Source organism: Sinocyclocheilus rhinocerous, unplaced genomic scaffold, assembly GCF_001515625.1.
Source record: "Sinocyclocheilus rhinocerous isolate Xijiao unplaced genomic scaffold, SAMN03320098_v1.1 scaffold2126, whole genome shotgun sequence".
Lineage (NCBI taxonomy): Eukaryota > Metazoa > Chordata > Actinopteri > Cypriniformes > Cyprinidae > Sinocyclocheilus > Sinocyclocheilus rhinocerous.
Window position 1 is genome coordinate 510,201 of NW_015639773.1, and position 14,497 is coordinate 524,697.

Consider the following 14,497-nt stretch of genomic DNA (forward strand, 5'->3'; position numbering starts at 1 on the left):
TATTTATCTACATTTTCAGGTTTAGGTTAATTTGTCTGATCTTTCTGAATACAGAATGACTGACAAGAGACTCTCACCCAATAGTGTGTCTGTTCCATTTCTCTGTGCACCATATGGATAGCTGCGATAGGCTGATGGTGAACGGGGCGGGGAGATGCCTGGTGACTGTGGTGGAGACCACGCCTCCTGTCAGATACAAGTGTGAAACACATTCATTATAATCGTCATTAATTAGAGGAAAAGTATCAAGCTACTGCTGCATGTCATCTTTGATAAACCGACCTGCTTGTCCATGCTGGTGTCAGGGTGTCTGAGTACAGGTCTGTCTGCAGGGGGACGAGGGGCGGAGCCTGCAACCGAGCCCAGGATGTGAGACTGGCTCTCATTGGTCAAGGGTTGATTGGGGTAACGCATCTCAAGCTCGTTCGTTATCCCGACAAACACAGGAAGAGGAAGTTCTGTAGAGAAGGGTACATGACAGTATGTTCATAACAGCATACTACTCATACTATTTTCTGTGTACAGTGGATTAAACAGTCCCATCAGGATTTCACTATTTATTTAAATAATTTATTATTAATAATTTCTATTTTCTTGCATTTATTTTGATTTTTTTTAACTTGTTTAATTTGACGTCTTATTGAATTATGACACACAACTTTTAAACAAGATTTTTTAAAATTAATTTTATTAATTGATTACAGCAGATTAAGTTGTCCCACCAGGATTGTACTTCGTTTTTTGTGATTCTTTACTGTTTTTTTGTATAATTTTATGATTTTTATATTTACGATACCACATGTACCATATTATGTATGACACTAGATGTACAACAGTCATACACAACAGCCAAAAAAAACCCCAAAAAAACAGAAAGCTTGTTTATTTTTCTATCTTATCAAATTCTCACACATACATTTTAAACAAGGTATTAATTAATAATGAATAATCATTAATAAAAAGTAAGTAAAAATGTTAAAAATATATATAATTATTCGCTAATTCTTTCTTGATTTATTTGCAATCAAAATGACTGATTTTGTGGCTGTAAATGATATTACATATGACACTAGATATACACTAGTCATATGACAGATCATATTATGTATGACACTAGATGTTAGGGATGTAATGATGCACCCCGAGCAGGTTTAAAATCGATAAAAATATGTGACGATTCAAGTCGGTTGAGATGTTAAACGAATCGCGACACATTTGGGGTTGAGGGTTTATATGACTGTATCTGTGAGGAGAACTGACTTCAGAAAAGTTTAGATGATACTTTCTTTTTATCTTGCCTCTTTTGTAATGCATGGCAGCACTGCTTTGTTTACAGCGGTAACCAAGGAAACGCTCTAATCTCTCATAATCTCATTTAAATCAAAAACTACTCACCCCGCATGTATGCAGCACCTTTGTTTGGATCGTGATTAAAATACAATGGTTGCCTCTCATTTTAAATGAAAAGAGCACAGGCAAAGCTTTAGTTTGTTTATATGAAGAGATTGCTTTTATTTGTTTTATTTTTTTGTTTTGGGATTTGTTTAAAAAGTTCAATTTAGATTTGACATATTTCAATGTGCAGCATTTTGTCTGAGAAATAATAAAAAGGACACCTTTTCATTTATAATTTGTCTTAAATCTCATTTTGTAAAAAAAAAAAAATCATGAGAAAATTGTATAGTGAAATCAGTATCGTGAATCGTATCGCATTCGTATCGTGAGTTGAGTGAATCGTTACACCCCTACTAGATGTACAACAGTCATACATGAAATGAACATTTTTAGTTATGAAAAATAAAAAATATGTCCTGGTAATTCTTTTTGACATTATGCACATTCTGCATGTAATTTTCCTCATTTATGTATTTTTTATTATTATTATTATTATTTTTAATCAGACTAATTTGCGGGTTAAATAGTGAATTATGCAGGATTGCAAAAAAAAAAATATTTTGCATTGTTTTGTGGTCACTGAATTGTGAAAAACTGGAGAGACAGATTAAAACAGCAAACAGAACCCGAACACCCTGATTAGCTGGTTTAGCAAGAGCTCAACTTTGCACAAAAACAGGAGCAGGACTGAAAAGTGCTGATCTAGATGAAAAGTAAACATAACCCAGCCAATCATCTCTCAAAGGAACCTTTGAGGTCATCTTGATAAATCTGTCTTTCCTGGTTACAAACTCTAGATCTTTCTCCTCGTCTTCCCACAGTAAAAGTGCCAGGTAAAGTCATTTGTGGGTTAAACAGAAGCCGACGTGAGATCATCTGAGCTCCTCTCTCCGCTGTGAGGGTCTCGCAGGCCAGCGGGTTCCTGAGTAACAGTCTGTACCAGGATTAAAGACTAATCCAGGCTCCGATCGCCTCATTTCAGCCCGTCAGGGTGGCCTGGAGCTGTGCCGAGCTCTGAATCAGCCTAGTGCTCGACATCACCGTGTTTAAGTAAATACATTTAGGAAATGTTTTGGCTCTGCTGAGTTAATGTTTGAATTCATTTCTGAACTCAGGCCCAACAGTTACATACCAGCATTTTGGATAATATTATTGAAACTGGAAACTAGTGGTGCTTGCACAAGCAAAACTCAGTTATTAAGGTGTTCAACAGGAAACAATGGTGCTCACAGATCAAATTATTTGCTTATTTAACAAATAATATGCATAATTACTTGCGTAGCATTTTAAATCGAAACATTCAAATAAACCGGTGATCATTTAGGTTGAAAAACAACAAGTAATTATATAAATAGTTATTTTATGAATAATAAGAATATTAATTTAAATAGTTTACCCTAACAATAATTAAATACATAATTTAATTAAATGAAATACAATAAAGATAATATTAACAATACTAATATTAATAATTTAGCTAATAATGTTAATAATGTTTTATATTATGGGATTTATTTAGCAGAAATAATGAATAATCGGTTATGCATTTATAAATATCATAAATATTATAGATTTAATTAAAAACAATATTAAAAATGAAATAAATAATAATAACAATCATCACCATCATAAAATACTCTTAATGCATTGTTTTTATTTTAACTGACTTTTTTAGCAGAATTAATAACTAATAATACTAATAACTAATAAATAATATGCATATGCAATTTTTAAATAATTACTTTTATAAATAGTAAGACATAATATGAATTAACATAATAATTAATTAATAAAATTAACAACAACAACAATAAGGGGTCATATGATGTGATTTCAAGTTTTCCTTTCTCTTTGGAGTGTTACAAGCTGATTGTGCATAGATAAGATCCCTGAAGTTGCAAAGACTAAAGTCTCAAAACCAAAGAGATATTCTTTATCAAAGTTAAGACTCTGCCACGCCCCCCTAAAACGGCTCGTTCTAACACGCCCCCACATATCTACCTCACTATGTGATATTGCAAATGCCTCTGTATCTGTCTTTAAAAAAACCTGATCTCTATTTTTTTATTCTAAAATTGGAGTTCAATTTTTTTTTTTAATAATTTTTAGTTACTGTAGTGTTGATTATTTTTTGTAAGACCCACTAATACTGTAATAAATTACATTTGTTATGGTGGATTCTAAAGTAAAATGAATTAATAAAAAATAAATAATGGTGAAACAATTATGTCATAATCTTGAGTAATAAGGCTTTCACATTATGTATTGCTTATCAGGATTCATTCATAATTTGTCAGTAAAAGCACTGCTGTCACGCCACACAAGAAAAAGTGAACTTCTAATGTATAAATTCAGATTTAAAGGGCAAGACCATAAAAGGAGGCAGTCAGAGCGTTTGAAGAAACTGTCCTGTGGTTTAGTTCACACAGGCTCAGTCTGAGCGAGTTTTAGCTCAGCGTGTGGCGCTCTCTCCGCGCAGCACGGCCTCTGTGCGTCATCCCTCTTTAGCGTAAATCCAAGCACACTAGGCCAAATCCCTGATCCCCTTTGGTTCTCCCTCTGTTCACGAAAGGCTGAGGACTTACCACCTGAGATGCTCTCCAGACGTACCGGCAAACCCGCCTGCGCCGCGGCCATCAGCTTCAGAGCCACGTAAAACTGTCCACAGCCGAAATAGCCAAGCCGCTTAGCACCACACACTTCTGTTACCTGTCATGAAGAGAGAAAGAGAGAGAGATTTATTAATGAATGGCCACATGGAGACTTTAAAATCACAGAATGTATAGTGAAGTAAATTAAGCTACAATATTTCAGAAGCGTTCATTAATGTAAAGTGGAAATCATGGCTTAATGGCTGAAATTGATAACGTGGGAAAAAGAAAAGATAATAGCTAAATCCTCATTATTGGCTCTACAATGGAAAGAATAGCCGGCTGCAGATAAACCGCACTCTGAACAGGCTGAATTTCACTTTCATCTGTGCATCTGTAATTGAAAACTCGTACTGTAATGACAGATAAGAAACCACACGTCCTGCAGGAAGTGTTGAACGACAAACACAGACCTTCAGATTAACAATATAACTCACTTTAGACAGATGCAGATGTTAAAATGATCTACCCCTGCTGAAAACACATGCTGGTTTAAGATGCTCTTCCGGTTTGGCCTCCTGAAAAGTGCCCAATACGGCTCTAAAAGCATTTAACAGACCAACCACAACAGGCTCAGACCAGCTAAACTACCTTAAGCTGGTTTAAGACGTCATCCATCCTGAAAAGACAACACTGAGAACCTAAATGAGAAATCTAAATACTTCAAAACAATATACAATACCATTTATTTTTCCATAATATGACATTAACTACCAATTAAAAGTTTGGGGTCAGTAATTTTTTTTTATTCATATTTTTATTCAGCAAGAGTGCATTAAATTGATCAACAGTGACAGTAAATTAATTCATAACATTATACAAACATTTTTTTTTATTTCAAATAAATGCTGTTCTTTTGAGCTTTCTATCAAAGAATCCTGAAAAAAGTATCACAGTTTCCACAAATATATCAAGCAGCACAACTGTTTTCAACATTAATAATAATCAGAAATGTTTCTTGAGCAGCAAATTAGCATATTAGAATGATTTCTGAAGGATCATGTGACTCTGAAGACTGGAGTAATGATGCTGAAAATTCAGCTTTGCATCACAGGAATAAATTATATTTTGAAACATATTACAACAGAAAACAGCTACTTTAAATTGTTATAATATTTCACAATATTACTGTTTTTACTGTATTTTTTTATCAAATAAATGCAAATTTGTTGAGCATAAGAGACTTCTTTCAAAATATCTAAAATCTTACAGACCAGAAGCTTTTAAACAGTAGTGTGTTTCTGAATGAAACAAGATATTAAAATGCAAAATGTAGGGCGGGACTTGATTTTATGCATTCGAAATTGATTGGATGTTGAAAAGTTGCTAAATAAAAGGGCTTGACGATGTCAGCAGAAAAGGAAAGGCATTTCAAAGGTGGAGCAAGTTTGTACATTTTGATTTATGATTACAAACAATTTGGAATACAATTCAATAACAACTGATTTAAAATAACACCACAAACATGCATTAAAAAAGTAAACAGCATGAATATTAATTCCTGTGAATTTCAATACTTAAATACAAACTCTGAACCCAAAGTCTAAATCATCGCTGTATCACTCTCCTATAGTACTATAACACATACACTACAAATTCCTCCTGGGAAAAAGCACACAGTAGCACTAGAGTCATTGTTATATCACTCCACGCTGCTGAAATCCATCCTTCCGCACAGACACAGGCTCTGCGATTCATTGTAAACGTCTTCTCACACACAGGAAAAGATCTGTGCGCTTTAAATAGCAGCACATTGTGCGGTGTGCTGTTAAATATAACAAAAGAGAAAAACAGCCTGTTGTGCTGCTCAAGTCAAACTTGTTTCTGAATAACTATGAACTTCTTCAAGTAAAAGTTTCACTTCAAGACTCTTCAGAAGCAGCACTACTGAGCACATACAGCAAATAGAAAAGAAAAAAAACATTAAAATGTGTCAAAGCAAGTAAGGTCATGCTTGTTCTTGAAACTCTAATCTCACTTACGGCGTTCCCTCTGCCTTTCCAAACATTATCTGAAGAACTTCTCAAACATTGACACAGCGTTCCTGTTCCACCAGGTGTGATGGCATTATTGATCGCGTTCTCCTCCGATCCCTGCAGTGCTGATGGTTCATTACTCAACGCAGCGGTGAAGGTGAACTTCAGCCAAATATGACTCAAACAAAAAGCCTGCTGCAAAACTCTCATCGAATCAACTGCAGAGGTCCAGCAGATCAGGCTTTAGATGGACATCTGTCTCCAAAACACATTTTTACTCATTTCTAAAGGAAGCTTGGACATTTTGACCTCCTTGCAAACATGAAGAGAGCATATTTCCACAGAAATTATGAAATGATATATGAACATAACATGAATTTTATGAATCTGACATCATTTCACATCTAGTAATTATATATGGTGACCAACAAGATCTCCAGCATGCTATGAAAAACTATATCCAACATGTGAAACTAAAGAAACATGATCAGGATCACAGCAAACGTTTAAATAAAATATAAAAAGCGTAACATTTGTTTGGATTAAATAGAAAAAACAAAACAAATGCTGAACAGACAAAATAGTATTTTTAATTATTAGTTATTTTATATTGATAATGCTGTGTAATTAAAATGTACAATTGAATGTATACAAATAATTGTTCAAATTATAGATTTATTCAACTTTTTCATTTTAAGGCAAATTATCATTTTATATTATTTCCTTTAAAAAAAAATAAAAATAAAAAAAAATAAAAAATTATATATACAGTATAAAATGAAAAGTATACTATATATACACTATAAAAATAGTAAATGAGATCATGCTATATGGATACAGCATGAGCACAGCAAACGTATTAAATATTACTATATTGATATTACATAGGACCCTGGACCCCTATATATTACATTTATGAACGAAATAATGCTTTGGTAATAAGCAAACCTTATCCCATTGTATATTGTATGTGGACAAGCTGCAAGGGATTCTGGGATATTTATATTGTTTACGTCCTCGCTTTCATACTGAACTAGAGGATTACATGAATTGATTTTGAAAAAAAAAAACTCTAAGGAATATTCTAAGGAATCTTCAACTACATATGAAGCAATAGTACAAATTTTGTTGGAGAAAGCAGGAATTGGATGTTAAGTTTTATCACGTGTGTAGAACAACCGTTTCAATACTTTGTTCAAATGCTCTGATGAAGAGCAGTTCTGTGCTTCCAGCCGCTGAAGTCAGCTGTTACTGTGACTGATGGAAATAACAATGGCTTTTGACAAGAGCCTCACGTGCTCTAAGTGTGACCCAACTACTCGTCTTGAGTTCGAGTGTGTGTGTGTGTGTGTGTGTGTGTGTGTGTGTGGTGGCTTAAACTCGGTTTAATCATCTGACCTTCAGCATTACTTAAGCCTGACCTGCATTCTCCTGATCCACACAGAGCACAGATAATCTTACTCCATACATATACATGTTGTGGGGAGGATAATAAAATCGGTTAGAAACCTCCCACCGAACCCTCCTCATGACGGCTTATGGGATGCTGGGATACAGGAGGTCAGCCGACTGCAGTTCCTCTCATGGACACAAAAGAGTGTTCCTGCTTTTTTAAAACATTTGTCCGGCACATCTCGCCTTCTGACAGGATGTGATCGTATCCGAAAGGCAAGAGTGATATTTCTACGGAGTAATGTACAATGAAAAAAGATACAATTACAAATGTGAAATTAAGATACATTTCTGCAGGGTTTTGTCTTAGCGAAAGATTCAATCAGCATGCTGAAATCTATGGAAGCATGTTTCCACCATGGGATAAAATAATAATAATAATAATTTCATTCCAACTTTTTATTTTACAATTTTATTTTATTTTATTTATTTTGCAATTCTGAGTTTATATCTCGCAATTACGAGGTTAAATCTTGCAATTCAGACTCCTCTTCTCACAGTTGCAAATTATAAACTCAGAATTGCAAGAAAAAAAGTAAATTTTATAACTTTCCATTTCTTTCTGGAAAGAAAATTGCAAGAATTGCGAGAAAAAAAAGTCAGAATTGTAAGATAAAAAGTCGCAGTTTTACTGTTTTATTCTGTGACGGAAATGGGCTTCCATAAAAATCCACTAAAAACATCTTTTAGGACAAGAAAAATGTACCAGAGAAGAAATATTTCTATAGATATTAAGAAAATTATATATATAATGTTATCCATAATGAGACTGAAGTGTTTTGTCTTTGGTCCATTGACAGATTACTTTTTTTTTTATATAAACTAGAAAATAAACAAATGTCTAAATAATAATAATAAAAAAATAAAAAAAAAATAAAAATTATAAGATAAAAAAAAAAAATTTAAACTTAAAGCATGACTATGTAAATGCACAATGATGCTGATTTATAATCAGCTGATCATAATTCAATTGCAAATTTACCTTGAGTTTCTGTAGAAGCACTACATAATAATAATAATTATTATTATTATTATTAAATGTAATTAATAAAACATATTATAAGTCATTACTTTTATAATATATTTGTATTATGTCATTGTAATTTATTATAACAATTATTTAAAAAATCAGCTGCTATTTCAATCATCTAGTCTATGAAAGCAATTCTACGCACATCTAACTAAATAAATTCAGTATAACCAGACTGAACAGACCTCATTTATAAACCAACCATTGATTAAATAAATCTGTGTGGACAGGAAGCAGCATTAAATCCATTCCTGTTCAACCGGATCAAACTCAGCTCATGTACCGTCTGTTTCCTCCATCTGGGGCTGGGAAGGGATTTCACAGCATCACAACACAAACGTGCAGATGCCAAAACAGTTTTTACACCCCTGGCAACGGACATCACTTCACATGACACGCCCCGTAAAATTATTATTTCTGCCGCAAAAAGGTGTTTATTATGTTAGCCTGTTAAATAAAGCTCCAGTGTGTAATTCCTGCAACAGCAGCCATGGTGTGTGAACCATTCAGAACTGAACTGAAAATCACCTTTAAATCCCAAATCAATCCCTGAATTTGAATTGAATTCGAATTGAATTTTTTTAATGAACTTGCAAATATAGAAGTTCACAAGAAATGTACTTGAATGGAACATTCAAAGATAAACAGATGCCCCAGGGGATTGGGACAGTGACTTCGGTTGCTGTATGTACAGCAGTTGTTGAACAGGTTGGTCCGGTCCGGGGACGGATGACTGCATTTGAGGAAGAAACTTTGTGTGCGTTTACGTTATGGGGATTCCAGATGCTGTGCTGAAATGAAGTACATCTCAGGAAGAAAGCACATCGCAACTGTTTACAAGCCATTAAACAACATTACTACAATGACACCCACTGGCACAAAACGTTTCCTGGTGAGAAACAAATGCATTCTATAGCCCTAATTGCTATTAGAAAAATACAGTCTCTTTGTCAAGCAGTTAACATGCCAACACTCTCCTCCAAGAGACAGACGGACAGACTTAAAAGTCCTGCAAATCCCACAACAGACTTATTAAAATCTTAACTAAATCTGCACGACACCTGTGCTGTCAGTCATTTACATGAAGAGCTGTCATGCAGTGTGAACAAAGTTTGAAGTTTAGAATGAGCAGAATACCTTAGCAACAATCATGAAATGCCCTAGCAACAAGTTTAACCACAAAGAGCACCTAGCAACTAGCTAAAAACTATTCAACAAACTTTAGCAACCACATAGCAATGCCCTGGCGACCACTCCAGCCACCTTAACAACCACATAGCAACATGCTATAATCATTCAATAAACTATAACAAACACATAGCAATGCCTTGGTAACCACCCAGATGTCCCCAAGCAACTACATAGCAAAATGCTAAAAAAACACTCAGCACATGTTAACTAAGGCCCAATGATTTCTGCGGAAACACGGACAGAATCCCGGAATCCAGTTATGAAAATGGAATTTACTGTATAACGTGGAATGTCATGGAATTTGTCACATTGTGACTGAATGTATCAAAAGTAGGTCAGTCCACTTAAATCAAATGGTGTATGAGCACCATATAGAAGGAGGGATTGGACTAATTCTCATATTCAGGCAAGACTTGCCACAGCACTTCCATATTATTGCTCTTTTGTTGGTTTTGATGGTTTCTATTTTCCTCATTTGTAAGTCGCTTTGGATAAAAGCGTCTGCTAAATGACTAAATGTAAAATGTAAATGTAAGTAGAAATCTATGCATAGATTTGCATGATATAACATTACTGTTGTTATTTTTACCTATTCTTCACTGCATAATATAAAATTGTGGTTAAATGTTTTTAGATCATTGTTTTAATATCACAAATTGTGTCTGTTTATTTACAGGGTGACCTAACTCTCACGACGAGCTGATACAGTGCTGGATGCAGTTTTGGTTAAATCAGTACTACACTCTCAAAAAGGGTGTGTTAATTAATAACACATTTTTTGTGTTATGGCTATTTTAACACATTTTGTGTAATTTTAAGTTGATCATGTGTAAAAAGAAAAAGAAAGAGAGAGAGAGAAACAACACAGTGTCCAACACAATATGTTTTGAGAGTCACTTCACAAGCATTTCACCATTTCTTTTGAAAAAAAATCAAATAAAAATTACCATCATATCATATCACACAAACAAAACTCGTCACGGCAACCCATCAAAATAAATGTTCGGTTTAACTTGAAGAAATGGTGACAGAAATATATTACTATTTTACAGTAGAATGTAATAATAGTAATACTAATAATATTATTATTAAATCTGTATTTATTAATGAATAATAAATATGAAAAAAAAAAAAAGGAAAAATAAAACTTATTAAAAAATTTTGTATTAAACTTATTTCATAGGGCCCTTAAAATGTAATCTGTTAAACTTCTAATAAATTGTCATTTATTTGTATGTTTCATGATTTCAAGTAATAAGACATGCTTTTTGAGTACTACAATTTAATTTAAAATGCCCTGGAAACTAGGGATGCACCGAATATTCGGCAACCGAAAATTATTAAATTATTAAAAGGCCGAATAAGCAAAAAGGCCGAATAATAGGTACCTAACAATGACTAACGCGATCAAATAGAGGCACGCACTAATGCAGCAAACATGTCGGCAGGCATAAATTAAGAGTATACCCACTTCTCCAGGCACCACTACACCACTGGTCGGCAGTATTTAAAACTATCAGAGAAAGATGCAGAAATCATTACAAGCACGAAACACCGACAGCAAGAGACTGTTTAGTGCTGCATCGCATGTTTCCGATGAGAAGAAGAGGTGGCTGATGCTGGTGGTTAAAGGGGTCATATGATGCTTTTTTAAAGATCATTATTTTGTGTATTTGGTGTAACAGAATATGTTGACATGCTTTAATGTTCAAAAAACACATTATTTTTCAAATACTGTACATTATTGTAGGTCCTCTATGCCCCGCCTCTCTCAAACGCTTCGTTTTCTACAAAGCCCCCTCCTTGCGTGTTAGAACCAGCCGTTTTAGGGGGGCGTGGCAGAGTCTTAACTTTGATAAAGAATATCTCTTTGGTTTTGAGACTTTAGTCTTTGCAACTTCAGGGATCTTATCTATGCACAATCAGCTTGTAACACTCCAAAGAGAAAGGAAAACTTGAAATCGCATCATATAACCCCTTTAAGCTACTGTATGATGATTGAAATCGTGAAATGGCCTCAAATGATTAGTAAATAAACTGCAGAATGTTATATTTTCTAATGCATGCACGAATTGCATGTATTCTGACAGCGCTGCACGAGCTCGCGGCGCCAGGGTTCAAAGTCCAAAGCGCGAGGAAAATCTGCGCTGAAACTGTGTTACTCGTCAGTTGCTCAGTAACATTTTTGTGAATTTTTTTTAAAGGCATGTGACAATGTGATACGTGCGACAAACATCTTCTCAAATTCGTAATGAGAATCATTTATAAATCTGCATGTTGTTGTCAACAAAAAGAAGCACTGAGATCTTCCTGCGGGTTTCTGCCAAAATAAAAGCAGAGAAAAAGCAACAACTCTATCAACATTCATAAATGATAGTATTGTAATTTTACTGTAAAATAAAATAAAAAAGTACGACAATAATAATGATAATAATAATTACCCTACAACAGCTCTATTAATACATTTATTATAACATTCACACATAGTGTTGAAATTGGGATCTGTAATATATTATAATGTTTTAAAAGAATTCTCTTCTGCTCAGCTAGGCTGCCTTTATTTGTACAGTAAAAAATACATGCCTGATTCAAGTCTCAAAAATGGCCAAAAAATATTATTTTACTAACTTATTAATTTTAAGTGAAATTGTGCTTTGTTGGTATAATGTCTGCTAGAATGTTAAAAAAATGTTCAGTGTTAAGTAAAGATTTTTAAATTGTTGTTTTGTAATTGATTTTTTTATTTGAAAAGCAGGACAAAACAGTAAAAAGCACATTTTGGCTATTTAATTTGTGCAATAGTGAAAAAAAATGGCAAAATAGGCCTACATGGGGGGAAAATGCGAAAAACCGTGTTCGGTATTCGGTCTTCGGCCCAGTGTTTCATTTTGTTCGGCTTCGGCCAAGAATTTTCATTTCGGTGCATCCCTATTGGAAACCATAAAGAACACCCTAGCAACCACACAGCAATATGCTAAAAACATTCAGAAAATTTTAGCAACCATATAGCAATGCCCTATAGTAACAAAAAAGCAACGCTCACACAGAACAGCCCTGCATCATGTTGCCGAGTTTTCTATTCTTCAGAAAACGTAAATATCTAGCTGTGGTTGAAGGAAAACTGTGTCACTCCATGTAATCAAAACATTGAAGAACTTTGATTGTTATTCATGAAAAGCAACACATCAACCACTTCCTTTGACAATGAGCCAGGGACTGTCATCTTCATACAGCTGAAGATCACTCAGAGCTCAGCACTCGCTCACAGCGGGATCTGAGCGGATGAGAGCAGTCCAGAGCATGCTGACAGACCTCCAGAGACACACAATGACTTGTCTATTCCCCTTTGGACACACATCTCTCTCTCTCTCTCTCTCTCTCTCTCTCGGCTGTGTATCGCTTTAATTATCTCACCATTAACTTGACTGACTTTAAATGAGGCTCTGAGGAGACACTGGAGATGATCGAGACGCAGAGAGCCTGTATAATAATCTTTTGTCAACCATGAGCCAGGGTTGTTATTGTTAACTAAAACTAAAATTAAAATCATAAAAACATTATTTTACATGTTCTTACATATGTGACTGCTTCTTCTTCACTGTGTTTTGATCCAGAGATTTTTTTTTTCTTTCAGAAGATGCGTAATAGCGACTACAACCATATAACAGTGAAAACACAGAGAAAGTCGGAAAATTCTGTCAATGGCGAGAAAGCATTGTCTCTTTCCCTGACAGGGAAAGAGTTAAGTGAAATAAAATAAAATATAAAAAAAACTAACTTATGTTATATCACATTTTCGCTTACTTTAACTTGAAGCAGTGTTATTTTAGTATCATTGAGATACTATTGTAGTTTTGTTAATATTTTGAATAAGTGTTTATTTGCTGTTTTCAATTAAATTTGAGTTTATTTTATTTCAAGTGACGAAAATGTTTTTTATGGTTTTAATTTTAGTTTCAGTTTTAGCTACTATAATAACCCTGACTTTAAGTACTAAAATAACTAAAACTGAATAAACGAAACTAAAAAAAATATTTAAAAAATACATAGACATATTTAAAAATGACAAAAAGACACACAACAAAACTACTAAAACTATTAAAGTGAAAAAAGAATTATATAAGATCAAAATCTCATTTAAAATATTAACAAAACTATAATAGTATATAAACTATATTAAAACAACACTGCCAATGAGCTGCCATGAACAATCATTCACAACCCAATTTATATTTTTCAGAAATATAAAGTCTAGGATGCCAGTATAATCTATTCAACGTGTATAGCATATGAATGTCAAGCCATAATACAAACTACTTCCTCCTGTATTATCTAGTCTATATTGTTTTTATTGTGCTTTGATTGATATGTAAAAAACAGCCATGTTACAAAACAAAAGGAGGAACATGAAATTGACCATGTGACCAATGTTTTTGTATGAGTGTATGAGTATACTCATGCTCAATTTCATGTTATGTATGATTTTTTTTTTTGGGGGCATTTTACTGACCTGTGCTATTACAACCCTTTACGGACACCTTGGCAATTGAATCGCCATTGGCTAGTAAATTTTTTTGTTTACTCGCCAGACTGAAATACTATACTATACTATACTATACTATATATATATATATATATATATATATATAAAGTTATGCCATTTTACAAACATATATAATGTTTGTAAAATGGTACAGCTTTTTAAATATCTGAAAGTACACTCTTAATATCAGTCAGTCAAGCAGTCAAGCATTATAATATGATAATCAAGTATTATTTAATAATAGAAGTTTAGTAATTAG

The 14,497-nt window shown here is 33.7% G+C and overlaps 1 protein-coding gene across 1 annotated transcript in view; it reads right to left on the reverse strand.

Moving 5' to 3' along the window:
• The window catches only part of LOC107751847 (ralBP1-associated Eps domain-containing protein 2), a 30,992-nt gene that overhangs the window by 11,689 nt on the left and 4,806 nt on the right, over nucleotides 1-14,497 (reverse strand). Inside the window, exons 2-4 of the mRNA XM_016567617.1 lie at nucleotides 3,981-4,104; nucleotides 283-458; nucleotides 78-186 (exon numbers count right to left, since the gene is read on the reverse strand). Of these exons, the coding sequence (XP_016423103.1) occupies nucleotides 78-186; nucleotides 283-458; nucleotides 3,981-4,104 (409 nt within the window). The remainder of the gene's footprint in view (nucleotides 1-77; nucleotides 187-282; nucleotides 459-3,980; nucleotides 4,105-14,497) is intronic.